The sequence below is a fragment of the Geospiza fortis genome, unplaced genomic scaffold (genome assembly GCF_000277835.1).
Source record: "Geospiza fortis unplaced genomic scaffold, GeoFor_1.0 scaffold50, whole genome shotgun sequence".
NCBI classification, from domain to species: domain Eukaryota; kingdom Metazoa; phylum Chordata; class Aves; order Passeriformes; family Thraupidae; genus Geospiza; species Geospiza fortis.
Genome location: NW_005054382.1, coordinates 812263 through 838764, shown reverse-complemented (window position 1 = coordinate 838764; position 26502 = coordinate 812263). Strand labels below are relative to the sequence as shown.

General features: G+C 39.0%; 1 protein-coding gene across 5 annotated transcripts in view; it reads right to left on the bottom strand.

Moving 5' to 3' along the window:
• Positions 1–26502, bottom strand: part of MID1 (midline 1) — a 257614-nt gene that overhangs the window by 109776 nt on the left and 121336 nt on the right. For 4 of the 5 annotated variants that reach the window (XM_031060407.1, XM_031060408.1, XM_031060406.1 and 1 more), the window contains exon 2: positions 4734–5449. In XM_031060407.1, coding sequence (XP_030916267.1) covers positions 4734–5393 — 660 coding nt within the window. In that variant the 5' untranslated portion in view covers positions 5394–5449. Of the gene's footprint in view, positions 1–4733; positions 5450–15838; positions 15965–26502 lie in introns of those variants that run through there. The other variant, XM_031060409.1, reaches the window with a different exon arrangement.

Here is a 26502-nt window from a genome sequence, read left to right as displayed (position 1 = left end):
GCATGTGTTTCTTCAAATTCAAGATTCTAGATAATCTTTAAGTTAAATGTTACTGAAAATTACCCATATTTCTATGCTAGACAACTCGACATAGACAAAAATGCCAACATATTGTATTATGCAATTTTAGTATTGGTTTTATATACTCACACAAGCACTGTAAATACAGGCATAGGATGTACATAGATATATATTTGCATATATATGTGCATAATATATTTATATGAAAGTCCAGAAAACAATGTTCCTGGATTGTCAAGCCCATCGAGTAGGAATACATATTTTTAAATTCTGTATTCTTAGAATATCACAATATATCAGTTAATTATCAACCGAGATTACAAAATAATGCCATATAAAAATAGTTGGAAAGTTTCAACACATATTTTTCCAGAATCTTTGCAAAGTCACTTAAACATGAGAAGTCTTTCCATCTATAATGTGCATATAGCAGGGAAGTAGACATATTTTTGGATTCTATTTGTAGTAGCTGTGGACTTGACAAAGTCTCCTACCTTTATACAATCAAAGGTTTAGAAAAGATAAATTCATTCCTCCCTATGTGGAAACAATTCCTATTCCTTTAATATTCGTGAGTAGTTGAATTGACACACAATAGAAAAAGTAATCCTTGCATCCTGAATCAACAGATGAGAAAAAATAGATGTGTATGGATTCTATCACTAAAACTATCTGGAAACCAGACAAACAAGAAGCTCCCTCTGTTTCTGGAATTGCTGAGTGTTATTCAGAGAGCTGCCCTGCTTCATAAAGATGCCCAAAACAACTCAGCATTAACAAATTTCAAAGAAAAAAATGGTGAACCAAAGCTAAGCTACAACAGTTTGATTCAGCAAAAGATCTTTCTTGACCAAGCATTAGAAAAATTGTGCCAAAACTATTTTTTAAGAAGATATGTTAGAGGCTAAATTCTAAGTAAATATGAAGACAAGTAAAAAAATTCATTTTGATGGTCTTGTGTTGGCTTTACACCATTTCAAAACACGTCTTACCATCTATCTTTCTCTTTTGTTATAACTTCATGGCTCTTTGCTAATATTAAATGAGTGATATATTTCCATCCACACCTTATAAGTTTGTTCCTCCTCAAATATTCTCTACTGTTCAAAATAAATCTTATCTGACTGGGTTTTTCCTCATGTTCATGAGTTTAAGTACATCTATCAAACAGCAGTAATTTCATTATCTTTTTCTGAAAAAAAAAAAGAATGTATGTTTAAATTATTTTCTTTTTCTTTTTGCAACAAGAAAAGAAAGTGAAGAATCAATATCAAAATTAGCCATAAATACTTTTTTTAAGTAATATGATGCGGTAAGCACAGCCTTCTGTTCTTTCTGTATTTAAAACCTTTAAAACCTTGATTGTTTTTGCTGTTAAAAAATATTTTTATCACAATTTTGATCACCACATCATAAATCTTGTGTATTACCAGTATATTTCCTGTTCTCAGTTTTGGTCATGGTTTATTGCTTTTTCCATTACCAGTATGCATCTGTTTATGATCAACTTTAAACAGAAAAATAAAAACCAAACCAAAGCGCATCTATAAGCACTAGACTAAGAGTGAGCATGATGGTGGTATCGTGGCTGTGCAGCTAAGCAAGAAAGGATTGCTCCTCAAGGAACACAAATGCCCTCAATTCCCCCTGCCTGAGTACAGGCTGAGAAATAGAAGCACCTCTCAGGGATGGAGATATAGTTACCAAAGGAAAGCACTTTCTCATTTTGAGATGTCCACTATTGTTGTTACACTCGCTGTTAAACACACTTCAGTGTAGACACCTCTGCTGGACAAGAGTACAGAACTCCTAATTAAGGAGCTTCATTTTTGCCACAAAAGGAGCTAGACTGTAATGGAATTTTTTGTCCTGTGCTTAATGAGGGGTCAGATACTGTTTAAACCACTAGCAACACCACTGCAAGAAAATGTAAGTAATTAGCATAGCTTAACACCCAGAACAGCACCAGTTGCTGTTGTTATTACCAGTAGTGTGTAGTTTTAAAAAGAAAAATCAAAAGAGAGTCACCTTTCTTTTTGAAAGGTAACATTAACCACACATTTTTTTAACTGATCCACTATACTACTGGCTATCTCATTCTTCCAGGTTTTTTTTTTAAAGATTGGAGTAGCCTATATCAAACCCCACATATACTAAAATGTCACAGCAGCAAAATAGCAAGCAACAACCCATTTTCTCAAGTGGGGATTTGCTGATCCATTTTAGTATTTAATTTGCCAAGGGTGTGTGCACATTACCTGTAAGTTAGTAAAGACCATCTGCAATCTTATGTCTTTGTTATGTTACAGAAAGACCAGTGATTCAGGAGGTCATATCACCCTTAAGGAAGGAAGAGGAAGAGGCCTGAATGTAGAAATGAACATGAAATTTTTGACCATCAGCTACCAAATGCTGGTGGAAGTGGTATCACTCCTATTTCTGAGGGATAAATGCCAGTCTGCCAGTCTACAGAACTGAAAATCTCATTTTCTAAGATTGATTTGTAAACCAGAACTAACTCCTGTGATGGGAGAGGTAACAAGAAAAGGAAAGACATTACTTTCAGATTACCTACTTGTGAATAGAGAATGGATACTGGATCTGCATGGAAACTGTTTGGACTAATGTTCCTGGACCAGAGCGTAAATGTGTCGTACATGTGGTGTAATTGGCATGACTGATGTCATCGCTGGCATTATCAACATGAAATAGGCTGCTTCATGACTAAGGTGATAGGAACAGGATTTCACATGGACTACCAATTGTGTGTGCAAAGGTCTTTTATACAGTTTGGGTACAAAGACATTCTTAATCTCAAAAAAATCATACAAATAATATAAATAATGCTAAGAGTTGTCATTCTGAGACTAGAGTTATTTGGCTCAAGTCTACACTAACCATTAAATTAGTACTTTAATTAGTCTTCAAGGTGGCTGGTGTAAAAACTTCAGTAGGCTTAGAACTTCAGTTGCCTTACTTTTAGGTTAGCTAAGCTGGGTGACATCCAATGTGAATGTTATTTATCTTTTTGAGCTTCAGAGCTTGCTTAGTCATCTTTGCACAAAAAAGACACAGATCATGAAAAAATACCCTCATTTTTTTCCTATCAACAGTATTGAGTCAAGGATCACCAGGAAGAAGACAGGCCTTTTAAAGTCTTCATTCAAGACTTGCATTATCTGTGTGCAACAAGACCAAGAAATGTTTACTCCTTTTTTTTACATCATCAAAAATATGCTTATCCACTATGTAATGTGGAAGGTCTTTCATGTAAAGTAGTGTGTTCCTACTGGTATAAAGTTGGCAATCAATACATTTTTTATGCCACTAAAAAGTAGCACCTGTTAAGCATGTAAACTCACTGGATTAATAAAAAGCACAGTAAATATGGCCCATGCTAATGTTATCAATGACAAAACTATTAAAATAACAAATTAGTTAAGAAAAAATTAAAGCAAAAATAACAACTCTTTGGTAAATAAAAAAGTCTTTAAGAGATGAAAGGAAGTTATCAGGTCCAGATAAAGTATCTTTCATTATGTTAATATGAATATGATGTACATGTTTGCATAGCGTAGAGGTGCAAAACCTACACAGAATGTGTGTGCAGATTTCACCAGCGAGCACCTAAAGTTATCATAGACATGAGTGCAGCCACACACTTTAATCTGAAAGTATTTAAGTTAGTTAAACCTATAATTCAGTGGTTTTTCCACATTCAAAATTCTGTTTGGGAAGGCTGGCAGATGAACGTTGCTCTCCATGCTTGTGATTTCTGGATTGCAGTCCATGTTTAAAAATTCCATCCACAGTTGCACACAGGCACATGCAGATTGTCTGGACGGAGAGGGTGGAGGAAAGTGGGGGATGCCTAATTCCTGCTTTGGCTCTGCAGCAGCACAGGAATCAGCATGAGAGGAATGTACACCCAGGTGGGTGTGAGGTCACCTGCCTTGGCCTCAATGCTCAGCAGGGGCTCTGCCTCTGCTGGCAGTCTGGAGAGCCTCCAGAACACCCTGAGACCTGGCTGCCCACTGCCACCTCGCCCAGGGTGTCCTGCACAGGACCAGGCTGTAGGAGCCTCCCAGCTACCTGGCAGGAGATGTTCCAGAAGCTTGCAGAACCGTGGGAATGCTGCAAGATCAGAAACAATTTTGGCTTTGTTACTAGGATTGCACTGCCTGCGAGCCTGGTGGGAGGCAGCACGGGAAGAGCAGAGCAGGCATTCGGCTTGCCTGGCTGGATGGGCAGCTGGCATCCCTGAAGCCAGTGCAGATAAATGCATCTCCTGTTAGTGGTGATGTGAAGGGCTTTTCACAATGAAAGCACCCTAATGAAAAATGATCAACAGCAAAGCATGTGCAAAGAATGCATGACATTTCAGTCTGCGTATGTGAAGTTAGCGCAAAACATTGCCAGCTGCAGGTAGGTAGGAAAATTCATCTGAACAGTACTTTATGCTGCATATTCCTTATGATAGCTTTAGAGAAACCCAAACACAAGTGAGGAATTTTTTCTTAAGTAAAATCTGGCACCTTTTACATGGTGAGCAAACACACATACAGATCTGTATGTGTGTCTCATATGATTAGAGATCGCACACCTGCCTTTCCCAACTGCTGCTGGAATGAGGACTTTAGCATGCAATGAAAAGGTATTTTCCTTCCCAACCACACACTGCTTGGCTAAAAAATCTGATAGGTAACACTGACCTTTAGCTTGTCATAGCGGTCACTTAAAGCTGCCACCTGATGGTCACGGTGTCGCCCAACCAGTTTACACAAGGCACAGATTAACTGGTCATCAGTCACACAGTACATGTTAACTTTCTCGTCCTCATGCTCCAAGCACATTAATCCCCTGATGTGAGAGTCCGGGATGGGCTCGATGAGACGGTGGCCGGTGAACGGCTTCTTGTTGGGGTGAGTGGCTTTCAGGCACTCCTCGCAGTAGGACACCTCGCAGGTAACGCAGGTTTTCACCGCCTCCTGGGCAGGGTCCTGGTCGCAGAACTGGCAGAGCACCTTCTCGCAGGACGACATGCTGTTGTTATCAAACGCCCGCTCCCGGCGGGTCTCGCTGGGGGAGTTGGGCCCACTGACGGAGGCTTTCTGAAACCTGTCGATGATGTTCTGCAGGGTGACGTTGCGCTTGAGCCCGTCTAGACCGCGCTGGCTGAGGGTGATGACATAGCGGCAGGTCGGGCACTGGAAGGCGGTGATAGACTCCACCGGCTCGTTGGTGGCGCAGTGGGAGACCAGGATGCGGTGCGCGCAGTTGAAGCAGAGGCTGTGAGCGCAAGGCAGCAGCAGCGGGTCTTCAAACAGCTCCAGACAGATAGGGCAGGTCAGTTCTGACTCCAGTGTTTCCATCTTCAGGCAAAGCTTTCCTGTGGCGTCAGCGAAATCCAGGGAAGCTGATCAGCTATCTGGAAACACATGTAAAATTCGATTAGGCAAGAGAAAACATGAGGGGTCAGCCATGGGGGGTTGTCAACTTTCGCCACTGCTCCCTGGTCTATCAACCCACCATGTCGGGTGGGAGAGCAATCAAAAGTTTTGAACCTGCACATACACACATCAAGGTATTTAAACTGTTTCATTCTATCCCCCCCCCCTTCTGTTCCCTTAAGAATGAGAAAGCCCAAATGTTCTTAATTTTTTTTTCTTTCCCTTTCTCTTTTATGCAATCAAGGAAAACAACAGATGTTTCTGTGCATTATTAAAACCCAAAATGATGAACTTCAAAAGTCTATTACAGCAAAATTAGATTTCTTCTGCAGATGCTGCTTTTGGCTTCACTCATCTACTAGTAAAACTTAAAAAAAAATGCTTCAATTTTGTATGGCATAGTGCAAGGATTAGCCCAGAGTATTATAAATTATAAATTTAAATTTATCATATTATATATGATAAATTTAAAATCTCTATTAGCATTGAGTTATTTTATCAGATTGAATTTTTCACTTGCTACTATAGAAATAGCACAGCATTTAGAGTACATGTCTGTGTTTATTTGTGCAAATATATATATGGATTTAAACACATGGAATAATATTTCTAGCATGTGATATCCTACATATATGTATGATATATGTCATATATACTCCTATGCATTTCAATAACACATGCAGCTGTATTTACATGCACCTATATTTTTGTGCATATGTACCTGTATATATATGCCAAAAAGCATATCACATACATGTTTGTAGCAAGATCAATGTAGCCACAGGAGCACACAGAGTTGTAACTAAAATGACTAAATGAAGGTACATGCCAAACAGTAGCTTAGCCCAAATTAGTGATGATCCCAACCTCTAATACAAGAAAAGCCTCTAGACAGTAAAATAGTAAAATGTAGTGAGATAGTGAAATGTGTGATTTGCTTGGGAGGAGTTTGTGTAAGTATCCACTTTTGTATGAGCATCCACTTTTGTATGACTCTCTACTGCTAAAACATACCAACTATGGCTTGCTTTAGTGACCTTATTAAACCCCTGAAGTGGATTTGGATTAGAATCAACAATTTTTTGAATGGAGGGCATGGGATTTTCTGGAGAAGGCAGCGGTATACCCCCATCAGAGATCAACTGAAACTTCATTTTGCTTCCTTTCCTGTGCTCAGCGTTACAGAGAATGGTTTTGAAAGAGTCGCCCTACGCGACTCTCCCTGCCTAAGCTTCTGTCAAGGGCCCGTCACTGCCGCAAGCAGACGGGTCAGTGAAGCAGAAGCAAAAGCTATGCTTCACACTCACAGAGCTGTACCTCTTCACAGTACAATCTATTTAAGCTTTGTTGCTCATAACTGAGGATGGCTTCAGATGGCACAGCTGCATCGCCTTAACACTGTAAAGTCATTGTTCAGTTGTGTGAACTCTTGACTCCTCCCCTGGCCAGGGAAAAAGACAGAAGGACAAGAATCCCCCACAAACAAACCTTGATTCATTAAGGGTGAGAAAAGCCCAGGCCTCATTAGCAGCCTTGGGAACCAAGCAGGCTTGAATCTTCTGTACTTCATGACAATTAGCGTGGGGAGCATGGTGGCACTGACAGGAATGCTACCTATAACCCCAACATGAACCAAGCAAAAAGGAAAGTTCAGCTAACAGAGGCAAGGTTCAGACTTCACCATTGGTATTTAGTCCTCCTTGCTGTGTGGGAAGAGCAGCAAGGCGTCTATTCCAGAGGTATGCCTAGAAATGAGGATACTTTGCCTCTTTGCACTAATGCATCCTTTTATTCTGCCAAGAAATCTGAGCATTCAAAAAATGCACTGACCCCATCACAAAATTTGCTTTCCTGTATCTTCCCTGATGCTGATCTTTTTTGAAATAAAGTTCAGTTTGCCAAAGACTAATTCATTTATAGCTATCCATCAGCTGCCATAATTGCACGGTGCATCTGGTCAAAATTAAACGTCTGGAAATTTAATATAAGCAGGAAGACAACTCCCTTCTCAGCCATAGCCATACAGCACAGAAGAGATTAAAGCCTTTTCTGCAAATGAAGACCAGTTTGTCTTTCCTCCTCTTCACTCTCTGTCTCACAGAAGTCCCAGAAGATCAAAATCTCATTCACATTGTTTGAATCCCTTCCACACCACAAATGTCTACCTCATCATCCTCTTATCCTACCGGCTGAATACTGCACTGGAAATAGGAGAGGGGGATTTGGGTTTGGCAGGAGACAATGTTTAAAAAGACAAACTAATCATTTCTCATCTATTGGCACCCCTGTGAAAACCTGCCAGCTTTTAAGGTTTGTTTCTCAGGATCATGTTCAGAATACAGGGCTTTCTTCTATGCTAATCTCTCTGTACAAAATTCCTTCTCTTCCTCCATGTGCCAAACAGTTTCACTCATTCTGTTTCCTTCTTAAAGCACTTTTTTTTAAAAGGCTTTTTTATGGTAGTCATATCAAAGAGATGTATAGATAAACAGCTAGAAGCAGCAGAAAAACATTTGCATCACTGCCTCATAGAAAGATGTTTGAATCACTACTGGGGCTCTACACAAATACCACCATCTCAATTGATGACTAACTCTAATCTATCTGACCTGAATGAGCAGCAGCTGAGCCCTAACTAATGCTATTCAGTATGAGCAAGGGTGCCAAAATCTGATCTCAGACTGTAAACGTCTTGGAATAAGAACCTATCTTCCAAGATAAACAAAGCTGAGCACACTGATAGAAACCAAAAAAACTACATTTCCCCCTGTTCTTTTGCAGTTGCAAGTAAGTCAAAACACAGCACATCTAGGTTTGAATAATGAATCCTTTGAGAGCTGCTCACCAAAGACAGGCTGCATTTTCTGGACAATCAAATGACTACCCTAATGCATTGAATTTCTGCTTTCACTTTTAAGTGGGTGCCTAAAGTACAGATCAGTGTGCTGATGATCCAGCTACAAAATCTTTCAAACTCACTGGCCCTTGCCTTAAGGTTGCATACTGAGTTTGCGTTTTTCTTTCTTCCTTGAGAATGGTGGACAATTCATAGCTACAGAAAACTGGAAGAAACACAACCTGCATTGTTTGTGGATGCATATGGTTGTATTCTATATTCAACCTAGCTCAAAAATTGAAATGCACATAGCCTCCAGACGCAGAAAGAAATGAAAGAATTTCAAGTACACAATTTCCTATTTGCAAAAATATGAAATTACTGGCAGAAAATTTATTACCAAAATGTCATTGAAATGACAAGAGTTATTTTTCTACTCGCAAGAGGTAATTTTAAGAGCAGATATCAAAATAAAAGAGATTGTCAAAACAAATGTTATTTAAACAACAACAAATATACTTAAGTAACTTTGAATCTGTGACATCCCCCCAGGCACATAATGATTAGTTATGCAGTATATTGTAAACATGCACTAAATAAAATCCCAACATCAATCTAGTTTACTGCAAGATTCTACTAACCCTAGTGGAATTAGCATCTCTGTACCACTGCTTACAAACATGACATTTTGTAGGTGGCATTAACACGTTCATTTGCCAAGACATAGTCCAGCAGCAACTGGGATAACATCTGAGATAACAGATTTAGGAAGGCAAAAAAAAGTTACTGCAGAGGAGCAATTGCAACTGGAGAAGAAGGGAGTAAGAGTATGTGAGAGAAACAGCTCTGCGGACAACAAGGACAGCGAATAAGGAGAGGGAGGAGGTGCTCCAGATGCAGATTTCCCTGCAACTTGAAAGGAATAAGATGAAGGTGTCTTTACAAACAGATGGTGTGAATCTGCTTGTAGATAGGGCCCACGGACTTGTAGGTAGGGAAGTAGCAGGAGAAACCATGAGTTTCAGAAAATACAACTAATGGACATGGAAAGCTGCTCAGCCAAGGTCATGCTAAATTTCTGAACTTTGAGAAGAAAAACAAAGATTTAAGAGAGCTATGTTATACAAAGGGTGTGTGGGGGTTTGTGCATACATGTTAAGGGGAACAAATAATAGCTGAATTGAGAAGTCTGCACCTTCCAAATGCCTTAGCCAATGGGGAAATGGAGAGAGTGAGGGGGCCAGGAAAACTGGGCTGAAAAGGAGGCCGCATCCTCCAACAATTTGAGACCCCATGGAGAAATTCCCTATGGCCTCTCTGCTCATGAATAAAGTTACAGGACACTTCTGGTGTGGTTCTGGACATAAACCTCTGGCAAAGTGAATTTTTCCACACAAACCCATGGTGAAGACCATGATGAGGCAGGCTGTCCCTCTGCAGCAGTTTGTGGTGGAGCTGAGATCCACCTGCAGCCCCTTGCAAGCTTCACACCAGAACAGGTTAATGCCAAAAGGAGTCTGTGACCCTGTGGGAAGCCCATACTGGAGAAGATTCCTGGCAGGACTTGTGACCCTGTGATGGACCCATGTTGGAACAGCCTGTTCCTGAAGGACTGCACATTGTGGAAGGGACCCACACTGGAGGGTTTGTGAAGAACTGCACTCTATGAGAAAAACCTGCATGGCAAAAGTTCTTGTAGGAACTGCTGTCTCCTATGGGATGGACCCCACACCAGAGCAGGTGAAGAGAGTAAAGAGTCCTCCATCCAAGGAGGAAGGAGTGGCAGAAAAAATGTGTAATGTACTGACTGCAACCCCCACTCCCCATCCGCTACTGCTGCTAGGGGGAACAAGGCAGAAAAATCAGAAGTGAAATTAAGCCTGGGAAGAAGGGGTGGAGGAGAAGGTATTTTATTTTTCTTTACTTGATTCTGATTTGATTGGTAAAATGCAAAATTAACTTTCCCAAGTCAATTCTGTTTTGCCTGTGACGGTGACTGGTGAGTGATCTCTCCGTGTCATTACCTTGACCCATCAGCCTTTTATTGTATTTATTTTCCTTGCTCAGCTGAGGAGGGGAGTAACAGAGCAGCTTTGGCCAGCACTTGGCATCCAGCCAGGGTCAACTCACCACAAGTACAAAACTACACTTAAAAATGAATGTGTCAAAAATTCTAGTATATTGAGATCACTTTTGGTCAGTAAAACACTACAGAATTCTCCCCACACTGAATAAATCCCTAGCTACTACAATAAAGTTAGCAGGCAATGTTGTAGCATGCCACACAGTGTATCCTGCTCTTCTTCTATTCCAGCTGGTCCTACAACTTTCAGGAGAGGTGAGAACAGAATCTACCAGGAGTGGAAAAGCAGTGGGAAACCATGTCCTACAAAACTTCACTTTCTACTTTAGTAAAGGTGGACCTGATGGCATGAATAAAGCTGTTTCATTTCAATTGTAGTGAACTCAGTCCTGTTGTAGGAGGAAGCAGCCGTAGGCCAGTCTAGCAATTTTAAGCATCTTACTAACAAGTAGCACTGGGTAAAAGAGTTGGACTGGTGACATGTTCCAAAATTCCTTGAAAATCCTCTCTGGTAGAATCACAGTTTGCAGTGGTTTGGTGAATGATAGGCAAAATGTGCCTAAGCAGGCTTGAATAGCATTTTTTGTAGTCATGTTTTCTAACATTTTACTGTGTTAAGACTGCTATGGAATGGCTGTAAGGCCATTTCAACACTGGTCCTCCAAACTCATATACAGGATGGAGACAAGACCACTGGCTAATTTAAAGACTGAATACCTGAAGACTAAGATTTTTGTTGAAAACACATGGCAACTTTTTCAGATAGAAAATGAAATTCATTAAAATGTCACTATATGAATATGAAAAGAAATGTAATACAAAATATAAGTATGTAATGCAAGAAAATGAGTTATGCTTGCATACATATGTCCATACATGTATGTATCCTAGGTTTACAGTACAAGGGGAATTGCAGTCAGCACCCACACTATTCCTGAGTAATCCATGGAATGCTTAAGCATGTTACTACCATAATACAGAGCTGTAGTTTTCCAAGTCACAACAGTTTTCTGTTAAGTGCACAATAAAAGTAAAGTTGTTATCTTTTGTTCCTGTGATAAACCTGCTACAGGCTATTAAAAAAAACTATCCAGCTTTCAATTCTTCTGTTAACAGTAAAAAAAAAAAAAGAATTTTGCCTTTTTCTATCATTTCCTAGGATATACACAAAATTGTCTGGGGAACAACTTTTCTTTGCAACAAGTGAATGTGATTGTTCAACAGCCCATTCAATCAACATTTCAAATGCAGTCAAACCAATGAACTCCTGCATAGCCTAGATGGTCCTTAGTCCATGACAGATTTTACCTTCTGCAATACAGATGTTGAAGCTTGTGGGTACCCATGATATTAGCAATTGCCAGTAGCACAGCTACTGAGATATTCATGTAAATAGTGGTTTGTGTCAGTAGTGCAAAAAGAACTAATAATCCAACATCAGATTTGTTTTTAGAAATGTTTAATGGAAACTTCTGTAGCAGTAAAAAAAGCAAGCTGCACACACCCTGAAGCAAGCAAATACTTGTTTTCCCACTAGCTTTTATCAAAGCAGTGAGAATTAATGAATATTCAAAGGAGAGTGTCTGTTCCACAGCTCCTGATATGCAAAAACAAATGATCAGCATGAAAGAAAATTACTAGTTCATCCTATTCATACATTTTCATTGACAGAGGAATGATCATCTGCCTTGTCTAGAAGTTACATGCAGTGTTTCCATAACGTTGAGATAGTTGTTTGCAAGATTAAAATTATATCAATACAGGAAAAGCACACCTGCTATGCTGTTTACAGTGTTATAAAGCCTTGACAATGTCCCTTTCTGGTTGAAACATATGCTAGTAGGAGAATATATTTTTGAAAAGATGAGTTATGTTATGTTATTTAGTGAGACAAGAAGATCTCACAGAATTAAAGTTTTTGGCACAACATCCTATGTTCCTGCTCATGGGAGATAAAACAATAACTAAGGCTCAAAAACTAACAGACTACAAAAAAAAAATCTTGACCTGTAAATCCCAAAGCAATCAATCAGTTGTTGATTTAGTATTATATATAGTAATATATTAGATACAATATTACACATGCACATAAACCTACACTACTATATACTTGGAATGCTTTTTGGTCTTTATTTTTCATGTTCTTGCAATTCCTGTATCTTTACATTCTTTAGATAGAAGACTTAATATTTCCTCAAAATTCTTCAGGGGAAGGAAAGCAATTAATTGTTTAATATTTAGCATATGGGAATCATCACTGACCTCCAATTAAATTTATGGTTGAGGGTCTGTTCCAAAAATCTCCTCAACTAAATTCTAAGTCTTCATTTGAGAAAATGGTATTTATTCTGGGGTATATCACTGCTGTATAGGAACAAATATCAAGTTCATGTCTTGGTCTGACACTGGCAACATGGAAAACAGCAAATGGAGCAATCTCAAAAACTTTCCAAAGGGGACAAATTGCTTTGTACTGCACCATTCTTTTTTCCTCACTCATTTCAACCTAACAGCTTCCTTCATATAGATGCCACTCCACAACAAAAGGAAGGAAAAATAATTTTACCCACCCAAACCCACCAGTTTTCATAAGGTTTTGGTATCTGAGTAGAGTTGGAAATCTCCCACATTTTCCCAGCCTGTGTAATGCCTTAGGTGACAAGTACACCCTGAATTTTAACATAGACTATACAGCAACAGAAGCACTCGGAAATTATGTGTTCCAACACATTTCTTCTAGTCACAATGGGTCACACACAGATATGTTAGTGCAGCTTGGAAACTCTGTAGCTGTTAAGCTACTGCAAGTTTTCAGAGGCGGCAGAAAGAAATTCTTGCATTCTCTTCCCACCAAGTTGTTCTATGAATTCCTTCCCCACAGCTAAGTAAAGAAAATCATGGGTACTAAAGTTCACAATCACTGTCTTCACCTAGATAATCACATTTTAATTTCTCACAGAAGGATAGCATGCTATTCTTATGCTTTCTTATCTGAGAGAGATCTTTCTTATCTGGGTCTGCTTTCTTATCAGAGAGAGTATTTAAAATAACAGCAATAATTCCCAGGAACTGCTACAGATATAAAGATGTGATCTCAACCCACCACATAGGGCTCTGAACTTAAACTACCTGCAAGACATATTTTTGATGAACTAAAGCTCCTTATATTTATAATCACATTACAAAACACACAGTGTTAACCTCTCACTGTCCTGTTCCCTGGTCCTCATGCAATCCTCAAAAAAGCCTATAAAAGATTTTTTTTTAAAGGAATAAACACATTTCCATAGAGTTCCACTCTGCAGATTTACAAAGAATATAAAGAGATTCTGGCTATTGCAAAAAAAACCAAAAAACCCACCCTACTGTCTAACACTGAAGAGCTCCTTCTAATTTATGCCTGCTGTACTCTCAGTACACTGAACTCCCTAAGATCATTGGTGTATTTAAAACTCAAGGTTTTAATTAGGTCATTAATTAGCTGTGAACCATGGGAAGATGGAAGATAAGGAACAAGTCATATCTGTGGTCTGAAGGTTATCTGTTTTAGATCCCTGACAGAAATCTCTCACCAGTGGAGGAAACACCCAGCTCAGGCTTCCTGGGTCTGAAAATAATAAAATGGGAATCAGCAGGAGGACTACTCCATTAAAAGGAGAATCTTCACCCAGGCCCTTGCCAGACCCTGAGTCCTGCTCTGAGAGGAGTGGGGATATTTCCTGTCTTACTGGTGTCACTGGGGCCACCACGGGCACGTTTCTGCCACCACAGCTTGGGGTACCAGGCTCCTGTTCACCATTATCAGGATGATTTTTAGGAGCATTCTTTAGCTCAGTAGTTCAGAACAGAAATCTGCAAGTACCTGTTAGCAAATCACTAAGTGAAAAAATATGAGAATGCAGTCCTTCTCTCTTGCTGCATAGTGGCTCCTAAATGCAAGTGGTGGCTTTCATCTGAAGAGGTCTCTATAGGGTTCCTTGGAAATCAATGGAAAGAAATGGCTGTCTCTAAAGCCATCTGATTTAGACTGTATGAGATTTTCTTTAGTATTAAGTGATCTGTGCTTTCTAGATCTGTTTATTTTATTCCAGGTATGAAAGGAACTTTAGAATCTAAGAAATTAAGACATCAACTAACAAGTAACTCTTTCCAGTACTCTTGAGATGTAAAAAGAGAAAATAGAGAATCTAACATCCTTTTTATTCTTATGTGCTCAATGATCACTTGTTTAGCCAAATTTGCTTCCAATAAATATCTTCAAATAGGTTTAAATTCTATTGTTCTCTAGTTAAAAATCCAAGAGGAAAAAAACTGTGTTGAGTTGCAGGAGAATGATCCCAGAACAACCTCCTTCCAGCTGACACCACTGAGCAGGGATTTTTCTGGATTTGGATAGTTCTACTTCTAAATTACTGTATCAATATCACCAATAGGCCTCTCAAATAAAAGGTTCTTAACATCATTCACAAAATAGCTTAGTAGCTTTTAAGAGAGAATGGAAAGAGAAAACAATAGCTTAATTATTACATCCCTTTAGATGTTCTTCATCAAAAAAGCCTCACAGTTTATCTCAAAAAAAAAATAGAACAAAATTGTACATTTCCTGTCAGCTGGCAAGCAGGTGAGTGTTACTGTAATAACTAGAGTAGCACTTGAGAAAGAGTTACTGGTATGCATCTGCACAGCTTCCAGCTTTTTCTTCCAGCAGCTTTGTAAATACCTACTATCAAACATCACTGAATGTCATCTTATCCTCAGACAACTGTTTTTCTTGAAATACTTTACTGGAAAAATCACACAATGATTCTGTACCTATGACCTATACATGCTGCTGATTCTCCTAAATGTATGCTGCATTTTGTGGGCTTTAGTGGATATAGAATTTGCACGCAAAATAACCGTAGCGACCAGACCATCAGTCTGAGCATACTGGTGCCAAATGCACATCCTTTGGAAAAACATCACCTCTCAGCCATCATACTTGAAACATGGCATTGCTTAAGGTTATGTAACTTCATCATTTACAAATAAATAAATAGAATTTGAAAGACTTTGCTCAAGGACTGAATCACATCAGGGAATGATTGTATTTTTAAAATTTTTCTCATGTAAACATGTATCTCAGCCTTCATCTGTTATTTTAAAAACAGAATTATAATGTTCCAGATGTTGTTAACACTATGCAGATGCTAATGCCCCTTTATCTCTCTAACTGGTTTTATGACAACTAACAAGACAATAAGCCCTTGTTTGAAAACACAAGATGAAAAATGTTCAATTTTTTTTCCAGACTTTCCAGTACCAAAAAGATAATTCATCACAGCAACAGAGCAAACCTCAACTCCTCCCTAGGACTGCTAAACACATTATAAAATACTTCCTAAATTAGGCAAGCATACACATATGCATCTGCTCCACTCCCACAAAGCCACCCAGCCGCATACCCACCGCTGGATCCCGCCCTACATCTTCTGTGGGAAGCATGGCTGCGGAGACAGGGACCACGCTGACCCTCCAGGAACCACCAGCAGCCCAGCTGGGGCAGGCAGCAGAGCCCAACACTGTCCCAGCAATCCTGTGGCAGCACTGACTGCGCCTGCAACTGCAAGACAGTTGTGGCTGAAACACAACAGGAAAATCTCCCCTACAATTGCAGGAAAACCCGCTCCACCTAACTGCCTCCGCCAGGATCCGAGCTCCTGAGGCCAGCCCTCCGTGCTGCACCCACAGCAAAACACCTCCTCTGCCTCCCAAGGGCCAGCCTTGGTGGGCTGAAGGTAGAAAGAGATGGATCCTCTTGCAGAGCATCCCACCAAGGGCTGTGGTGGGACGGTGCTGACCCATGGCTTGGGGGAGGCTGAGCTCAGCCCTGGGGGCAAGGAGCCCAGAGCGGGGCTGGCAGCACCCAGCCCTGCAACAGGAGCCTGGCTTGGACTGGCCAAAACTGCCACGCCCAAAAGGAACACTTCCACATTTGCTGGTCTCCAGAATGGCAGAACTCTGCACAACAGACTTGTGGCAAATAATCACTTATTTTTTACTGATTTCTCCAAATCCTGTTCAAAAATATAACAGTGCAAAGTCTGGCAGGAGTTTGCTAAAAGTGGGGACAATTTGAGAGAGTACAGCACCTGTGTGAAAGACTTCCTACAAACACCACAGAGACCCTACTGTTTTGAGATTCACCAGGTAAAACACAAGATGATAGCAGTTGCTTTTGTTTTTTTCTTTTAAATTTTATCTTAACTTGTATGTAAGTAGCAAACTGCAGCGGGAAACTGGAAATGCTTTACCAAAGTGCCCGGGAGGAATCCTGACTGAGTCACACCAGACATTTGGTCTCCAACAAAGGTGTTAAAAAATCACACAAAGTGGAAACAGGAGGAAAGAATTGCTTCCTTGTGTTCTCCGTTTTTCATGTTGCAATGCCCTTTTTCATACAATGGTAACACAACAAAGTGAAACAAAACATACCTCAGACATCTGAGCATAAGATTGCAAACCCACACTTGTCTTAGGTCTTTCTTCCATGGAAGAGCCTGCACTTTGTTCTTTTGAAGCAATAAACAACTGTTGTGATTATTTAATTTCCTATTCATTTCATTTCCTTGAAACAATAGACCAGAGACCTCATACAAATGCACATTCTTCATAAGGTTTTTAAACCATTTTGCTGGCAACGTCTGTTAACTTGTGTGTGGAATAGCAGCTTCTAACAGGCAAACCGAGCATGCAGAAAGCAAGACAGATGTGCAGGGGGATTATGATTATTAGAACCCTTTTCCATGATATTGAATGTCCATGGATAACCTACAGTCAAGTCAAGTTATAAGCAGCCCAGTAGGAGCCACAGCACAAGTCCTAGACAGAAGAATTTTAGATTCTTCAACACATATCCTGTCCTTGATCTTTCATTAAACAGCATCAGTAGTTTTCTTGGACGGTCTTTCCAGCCATGCTGGCTTATACTCCTCCAGATGCATTTGTGATCAACCAGCTCAAAGGATTCTTGATTCTATGATTATCAGATGCTGCCCTGCCGCTCTCTTTGTCCACATTATAGTTAATCTGCCTTTTCATGCCCTTGACTTGCAGCAACCAGCCACAGTCTGAAGCAGTTTCAATGAAAACACATTTTATATTTAAATCTTCTTCTTAATCAATCATGAAAGTGACACCAATCATAAAAGTGATACCTATTCAAATAATCTCAATTTTGCTGATACAACTGCCTTAATTCCTGCATGAGTTTTACTTTAGTTTGAGGATAACACTGCATATGTTACAATAGACAACACAGATTTCATAGAGCTGAGTATCCCTATGTGATGGTTTGTCAGCAAAGGCTTCAGAATACTTTCACTGCTTATGCACTTGTATGCACATATACACATGTATAAAAGTGAATAATTGTGAGTTCAAACCATGGCCTCATAAAGTTGTACTTGTGCCACTTGTGACGCCAGCTTGTTTGAGTTATCATTCAAAAATCTTACCTTAAGATAATTAAATCATCTAACAAATATCCACACTAATCTCCCCTCTTTCACTTTTGAACTCAAGTGTGAACTATAAAATAGATGTCTTCTAGCCTTCCTCCTCTTCAATATCTATTGAAATTCATGAAAACCTCAATAGAAGTATCTTTAGACATGAAGCTGGATTCTCATATAGCAGAAGGACTGAGATACATGACTGAATATAATCAAATTACCACAGTTTAACAAAATAACATCTCTAGGGCTCAGAGCCAACATAGCTGTGCATTTGTGTTCTTATGATCCCACCAAGAGCTTTGGAAACAAAAGTTACTTCAGCACCAATAGCTCCTTTCCACTGAAACTTACCACCTTCACCACAGAATCAGTAGATTAAGTGCTGAACCACAGCTTGTGTGTTTCTTTGCATGGTATAAACTACAAAAAATGATTGCTTAAGGTGTGTATGGTTGCAGTAAGTTACAGCAGTAAAAAGAAGTGGGTAGCTTGTGACAGTAATTTCTTAAAGTATGTCATAATATTCACTAGATCTCAACTGGCAATGTCCCTAGCTCAAACAGGAGGTGAAGAAATTCAGTCCAAGACTCTGAGCTAATATATTACTAGAGAGATAAGTTACTGTATCTAAATTTATAATAGCTTAAGGCTAGGAGACTTAAAGAAAATACATCTATTCACTCTATGTAAAATTATTCTTTCATCATGTGTGAGTCATAAAATTATGTATTTCTGATGCCAGAGTCACCAAACTGTGTCTTTTTGCTGTGCAGCCACTGTTTCTGCCAAGTTCAGTCAGCTCTTCATGGCAAAAGTTTGATCAGCATGATGCTGTTGTTTAGGCAAGGATCACGAGCACCACACTTTGCATTCTGCATGCCTCACAGCTGTGCTTTGCAGTTACAGTGTTATTCTGGTTACAATGCTCCTGGCAATCAAGAAACAGAGCACCTTAGGAGCTGAAGCAGATCAGTAGAAAAGAAACAAGCAAGTGCCCAGCTAGGTTACAAGAAATCCTGTTTCCAGAAAATATTCAAAGTACTAGAAAAGGACAATACAAGGACTGACAGGGAGAAGCAACTTAGATGGGGCTCAAAATCATAATCCGACCTTAATCCTGAAATTCACCAACCCACAAGCATCCAGCACAGCTTTTTGCTGGGTTCCATTGTGTTGCTTGTAAGTCAGACATAGATATTTTCATAGATAGAAAAGTTGGACTTGAAAACTTGGTTCTTGAGAAAGCTAAAAAGTAAGATTTTTCTCTTGCTAGTTTGGAAATAGTAATATACAGTTACCAAATGTCATTTTTACTGCCTTGCCTTCTGCCCTCAAAACAGAATTCTCTACGCCACTCCTTCAATGTGCAGGACAGAAATACAATCTTTCTTTTGTAGTTCATTTTCTGTGCAATTTTATCTTATTTTGATGGACAGGGAACATAAATTTTTAGATTGATAGGTGCTGCTGCTGGGCACTTACTCCAAACAATCAGTCCACTGTCTTCAGAAAGCAGATACCATAGTGTAGTATAATGGATCATATTGAAACTGTAATATTAACAAATGGAAAAAATATACTAATGTCTGCAGTTTCTAACTTTTCCACGGGCAAGAACAATCACATAAATTACTTGTTCTGTACAGCTAATCAGAGGATTCTATGATGAAGAAAATGAACAACAGTGGATTGGTTAAAAATAGTATCTCTCCAGTCTTTCCTCTCTTGCCATATGGTCAGTCAGCGCAGAGGGGCTAATCCAAATGACATTAGAAACTCACATTTTTCTGAACAGGGCCAGAGGAAGAGCAGCCTCATTGCTGTTCTTAACAGCATGTCTGAGATGTAGGGTTTTCCTGCTCCAGGCAAATAGCTTCAGTACATTTCTGGCTAACCACATCCTCTGCTCAACTCAAGAGAAGTGGAGCAAATACAGATGCCCCTCCCTTCAAGTCAGCATCTGCCCCTTGCAATTCTCTTTTTACACACTAAGGACATAAAAGGAAAAAAAAAGGCAGTCTGGCTTTTTGGAAAAATTAAGAAATATCATGTCAACAAGAGTGATTCATGTGATACAATTTGAGCAATTTCTTAGTAGGAAATTGTTTCATATGAATGCTAAGTGCTAATTCTCCCTCAAATAGATGTTTAATATTAACTGCTCTTTGAGCTTTAAACCTCCTCTGGTGTCATTGATGTAACTCTTAAGACATTGATAGGTCACTGTGTGCAGGTATGACATTTTCTCCTGGTGCTTCATTTGTATCTAAATATGATTTGAATTTGAACCAATAAGCCATACTATAAATGACCCAACATTGAGGCTCTTTAGAGAAAGGCAAAACTTTCAACAGCAGCATGGGATTCTAAAATACTTCATGCCTTGCTGAAGGCGAAATACCTAGTACTTGATTCATATTTGAATAGATCATAAATTGCTCTATCAAATATCATATTTCCCCAATTTAAACAAAAACCTATCTTACTAAACTTCAAGATAATCCACAAACAAAAAAAAATCCCCTTGCTTAGAATGTATAGCAGCTGCTTGTAAATTTGAGGGTAGGTGAGGCAGAGAAAGGGAAAAAGAAAAGCTACTTCCACTGCTACACAGAACTTGCTTTTAACAATTCCTTGTGATCAATGAAGCCTTTTGCTCAGTGCTGCATTTTGGATTTTGGAACTGTCAGTTCTAAATTTTTAGATTAACAACACAGCATCTAATTTGTGAATTTGAATTCTAGTCTGACCCCCTGAATCATTGAGGGAATGATCATTGCAGGAGTATGAAAACATCAATTGAACCTGACTATCAAAATAAGATTTGAAGAATATCAGTGTGCAAGGACATGTTTAAAAACAGAGGGGGGGATGTAAACTAACCCAGTCAAAAGCACAGGAACTTGATCTTTTTTATGTTTTCTCCAGCAATTATCCAAAAGGATTGTTTACCCTTTCAATCATGGAAGGTTTTGTATTGAAAAGATAAGAAAATAGTTTCCTTTTCCTTTGTTGTTAACTGCTTTTTAGCAGTATGATGACAAAACAAACTTAAGCTGACACTTACTAAATGTGAAACCTGAAGTTTTTAAACACATCTTCTGAAGTCTAAGTCTCTTCTACAGCATTGAAAAGGTGATTAATCCTAAAATGTGGAGAGAATATTGGGATCTAAAATCTAGGCAGCCTTAAAACTTTGGAAGGTTTAGAGATCAGTCTTAATTTTGAGGCTCTTGCCTACATCTAAATCCTCCACCGTTTTATATTTTAAAAATTATGGGTTTTTTAGTATAACAGGTAGATTAGAGTCTTCGGTGGAGATGCTTTACAAAGAGGATGTCTGATTATGGTTTCCCTCTATGCCATCCGATTCTGAAAACTGGGATAAAGGCTTCATTTTAACGAACTTGACAAACACTGCCTGAATCTGGACATGTTTTTATACCATGGCCACAGGAAACTGCATTAGAGAAGAAATTTAAATTTGTTTTCTTAAGCATTGAAATACAGCCCTTAGTATTATGGGAAGATTATGTGGTATTCATAAGTAGTAGTATGAATGTACAGTTTCAGTAATTACAAGTGTATTTTAGCCTCACACTCAGCTCCCACTTTTGCTGAAACTTCAGTTCTGTTTCCAGCCAGAACCAGAGTTTAACAGCTTTCTTTTGAAGGGAACATCTTACTGAAAACAGTAGTGGCAGTTGCTCTGCAGACACTGAGATAGCATCAGATACAGGAATTTCTTGGGAATGCTAAGTTAAGCACATAGACAAATACTTAGAGGATTAGAACCAAACAATTTTATGCTAATGAAGTAATCTTTGGTCCGGAGGGTATTGTCTATTGTCTTCCAGTGATATTCATATATTAACTGTACCAGGATATTTTAAAAATAAATGAGGATCATTAACAAATTAAAATGAATAGCCTTGAAAAGTATTAGTAAAGCTGTGCCTTTTAATAGAGAACACTAACTTATGAAAAACAAAGCAAAGCATCAGAGAACTCAAAACCTTACTTACCACCATAGGGTCTGTTAAGTGAATTAATTGCCTTTTAGATTTCCAAAAATTTCAGCATAGAGACTCTTGATATGCAGAGAAACATATACACCCTTTTGTTATTTTTCTAATAGTTTGTCAAGTGAAGAGTCAAGAGAATAACTATTTACAAATGCAAGTGTGAAAAAGAAAAATATTCTGGGTATTCAATGCTCTCACTGGAAAATAAATTGCTTAAAGCATAAAAAGTATATACTTAGTCTACAATTAGTTCAAGGACTAATTCTTGTAACATCACATAAGATGAGTTTAAACACAGACCGTCAGAGACAGCTAAAGAAAACATCTCCACAAAGGCAGGCCTTGCCAGTTATGTTTGATTTATGGGTTGATTCGGGGTTTTTTTTTTGATTCTCCAATGAAATATAAATCACTGTAACCCATTATGTCCTATTTTTGTTGCACTAATTACCTGTTCATCCGATTTCTCTTCCATTCAAAACCAAATGGTTTGAATTCACAAACCAATATGGATTGCAGAGAACATTCTTACGAAGTTCAAGTTTTAATTAATGAGCCACAAGAGCCAGGAACACTTGTTAAACAAATATCTCTAATTAATCCCATCAATTACTCTCCCTCTAAGTACTCCTGATCTGCAAGAAATTAAATAAGCATCAAGTCCTGGACAGCACAGCAATCACTTTTTTCCTATTTATTATTAAATCTCTAATTATCTGGCAACTTTCCTCTCGTGTCATACTCCTTATTTTCTTGTCAGTGTCTTCTTCAGGGTGGTGCATCTGCATCTAGACAAAAATAAGCACAACTGACTGACAAATTTCAGATTAAGGACTCATGCAAATATTCTTTCCCATCACCCTAAAAGAAGAGTCTGTCACTCAGAGTTGAGGGCTCTCCAGAGCTCCAGCAGTTCTCAGTCCCATTATCACTATAGTCCATGCTATGGAGTTTTCTCCAAAAGTAATGCTGACAAACAGATGAAGAAAGGATATATTTTTTGTTAGAAAGGATATATTTTTTAATACAATATTTTATATCTTTCTGTTCTTCAAAAGAATCTCCTACTACTGTAAACTATCATAAAATACAATGTAAATTACAACTAAAAGCATGATAAGAAACTGTGCTTTTCTATTCAAGCAAGAGAAAAGGAAAAGTCTTAAATAAAAACAAAGTCTAGCAGGTAAGCCAAAGAACAAAGGCCCCAATATTGACTCAAGAAAAAAACCCAAAGCAGATGGCTATTAAGGAGGAGCAATATCTTTAGGGAGGAATTTTTATGAAACTTCCAGGTCTTGAGCATGATATTTTTCAGACTAAAAGGAATGGCAAAAGTCCTTTAACTGGTAGGGGTGTTATACTTCAAGTTTCTATGAATGAACAGGTCATCACACAGGCAATATGTTTTAAAAGCTAAAGTTCCTACGGGACTGGTATTAACATATCACAGAATACCAGTTGAGAATAATACATATTGCAGCCATTAATTTTAATCTCCTTGAACCTGAGATTTTTAATGCAGATATATCATTTCATAGGAAGCAGTCACACTAGATTAACAAAATGTTCTCTTCAGTTGCCATGGAAAGGCTATGTCCCATAGAAGATGGGTGAGGTAAAAGAAAACTGAGGAATAAACCTATTACTGACTGATCCTCTCCCAGGAATACCCATTCTGACGTGGTGGAACAGCCATCCATGTGCCCATCTTCCATTAGTTCCTCCTTTGAAAGCCTTTTTATCCTTCAGCCCTTCATAACATGCCATTGCAGTGAGATCCACGGTCAATTTTAAGTTTTGACTTGATGAGCAATAATTTAACAAATCTCCCTCAGACAGAAGCCAGCAAAAAAACCCTCCCCCCAAAAAACCCATTGCTATTAGTGCTTTACACAGTGAAGATTCAAAGAATTGGGATCTTGACTCTATGCTTTTCATGTCTGTTTCAAATTCAATTTTCCATTCCAGGTAACATTTATTTGCCACAACTATCATCAATTTATCCTACCTAGCTCTCTTTAGAGCAAATAGACAAAGCACAAATCCCTTGAAAACAAAGTTACTGGGCTGTTTTCAGTTGCCAGTAGAGACAGCAGCTATGCTCCGCAATTTTCCTCTCCACTTGTCAGTCCTGTATATATTATCAGCTCAGGAATGCAATAACTTCTTTTCTTCTCTTTTCCTTTCCTACCTTCTTGATCTAATTAATGCCATCCAGAATAAATGTGTCTTTGTGAACTAGTCAGACGTAGCAGTGGCTGCTCAGGGTAGCAGCTCCAGGTGGCAGCTCGTGCCCCTCCAGATTTCACAAAGCAGCCAAACAGGTTCAGCAACATCTGACATCTGAGCATGACTTGGGGGAAAGAGAGGAGGGGGGAAAAAAGACAAGACAGGCAAAACAACCCACCTTTGGATCACTTTGCACTAATATCTATGAATCTGTTATATATTCAAAATCATGATTTTTGTTTAACAATGAGAGAATAATTCCATTTTTTCTGTAACAAGCAAAAGGAATCTGCTCAAAAGCTTGAATAATGGACACAGTGCACTTATTAAACAGCAGCCAGCCTACAGAGACTTCTTTTCTGGGAAACCAATCTGGCTGGCAGCTAACTCTCCCTGACAGAAGACACACTGTATTAGTCTTAAAACCACATACTCTTATAGGTAAAAGTAAGGACATAAATGTCACATTTTCTAACTACCTTTGTTTCTTGTTGGATCAATCTAATAGTATCTTCCTGCATTTGTCCTAGATGAAAAAATTCCCCTAGCAGAACATGAACACTCATCACCTCCCTTCCAGCAACAAGAAATGATGAAAAGATGTTGTATTACTTGAGATGCTGGAGAAAAGAAGCAGCTACAATATACCAGAAAGAACAGTTTGCTGCCACTGGAGTTAGAGCAGATCAGTTATATCCCGTGAGACTCGTGTGTAAAGGGCTCTTCTCCTGCGCTGAGTTTTGCAGTTGTTTTCTACCCCTTCCAATTTCTTTGTCAGCCCACAGATCCACACCCAAAATGGTATCAGAATCATCATCTGCCAGGGAGTCACACCTGGAATAGAAATCCATTATTTGATCCATTCACTCCATGATAAGATTTCTTGCAGCTTCTTTTTCCACTTTCATTTAGGAAAAGACAACCTCAGTCATCTCTAATACCACAGACAAGATGAGCCAGATTAGTGTGGGATGACTATATTGTCAAGAAACCACTCTGAGAAAGGGCAAATGGGACAAGGGACTGGCGAAATTGGGCAGGCAGGTGGCCTGTGTCAAAGAACAGATAGCTAAGTTCCTCTAGACATGACAGAACAAAACCTTATTTTTAGCCATTAAAAAGCTAGACAAAATTTGAGCCGCCTGTTTCAGGCTCTGTCTAGAAAATTGAGTGAAACAGGCACTACAGACTGGGATGGGATAAATCTTCCTTGGGGGATAGGTCTCCATGGCTAGGTAGCATGAATGTGTCTTTATTGGTAACCATCTCTTCCATTAAAAACTCAGAGAAAAACAGTACAGCCAGGATGCTCTGGGTTCTTGATCATCAGACAGCCAAACCAGCCCTTTCTGGAAGAGCTGGGAGCGTGTAAAGGCAGTGAAACATATAGCTCATATCCAGTTTATATCACTTCCTTCAAACCCTGCTCAGGGTTCCTGGATTATCATCAGGAAAGGATGATCCAGCATTTCTTCAAGACTTTTGCAAAGGCCAGACCTACTGAAGCCAAGCAGAAATGGACAGAACTTGTTTCAACATACATTTCCTCTTTCTGCTAATCTTACAAATGCACTTGGAAGACTTCCAGTGCAGCGGTGATGGGAAATTCCATCTGAATGACATAAAAAATACCCCCACAAACCAGAGCAAGAAATTAAGTCTGTTTTCACTATCTTTACCCAGTTTTAAACAACATCTAAAATACCAGTTAAAGCTGCTCTTATTTCCAGGTCGTAAGAATCAAGCCTTAAAAAACCCTCATAGAAACCACTACTATTTTTTTTTTTTTTGCTTGTCTTTCAACTCAAGTCAGCAACATTGCATATGTAAAAGGGTCACATATGTCACACCTTATTTATAGTATTTTCTGGAGTGCTTCTCTTTCCTAAATGATGTACACCTCTAGAAAATAAAGATGAGTATAAATCCCTGACAAGAAGTGTGGCAGAGCTCCTGTATAAAAGACATAAACAAGATGTGGAATATTAGGTGGTAGCAACAGAGCCTGTTAACCCAACCCACCATATTGGGGTGTCTATAATTCAGTGAAACAACATGATTCCTAAAGGAGGGGGAAGGCCAGATTCAGAAGTATTATTCTGAGAAAGACTCTGTGTAAAAAGCAACTTTTGCAGTCCTAGACATGTAGGATACTAGGTTGGAATAGACCTCTGTGATCACTGAGTCCAACCCATGACCCAACACCACCCTGTCCACTAGACCCAGGCACTGAGTCTTTCCTTAAACACCTCTGGAGAGGGTGGCTCCACCCCTCCCTGGGCAGCCTATTCCAATGACCGATTACCCTTTCTGTGAAAACTTTCTTCCTAATGTCCCACCTAAACCTCCTCTAGCGTGG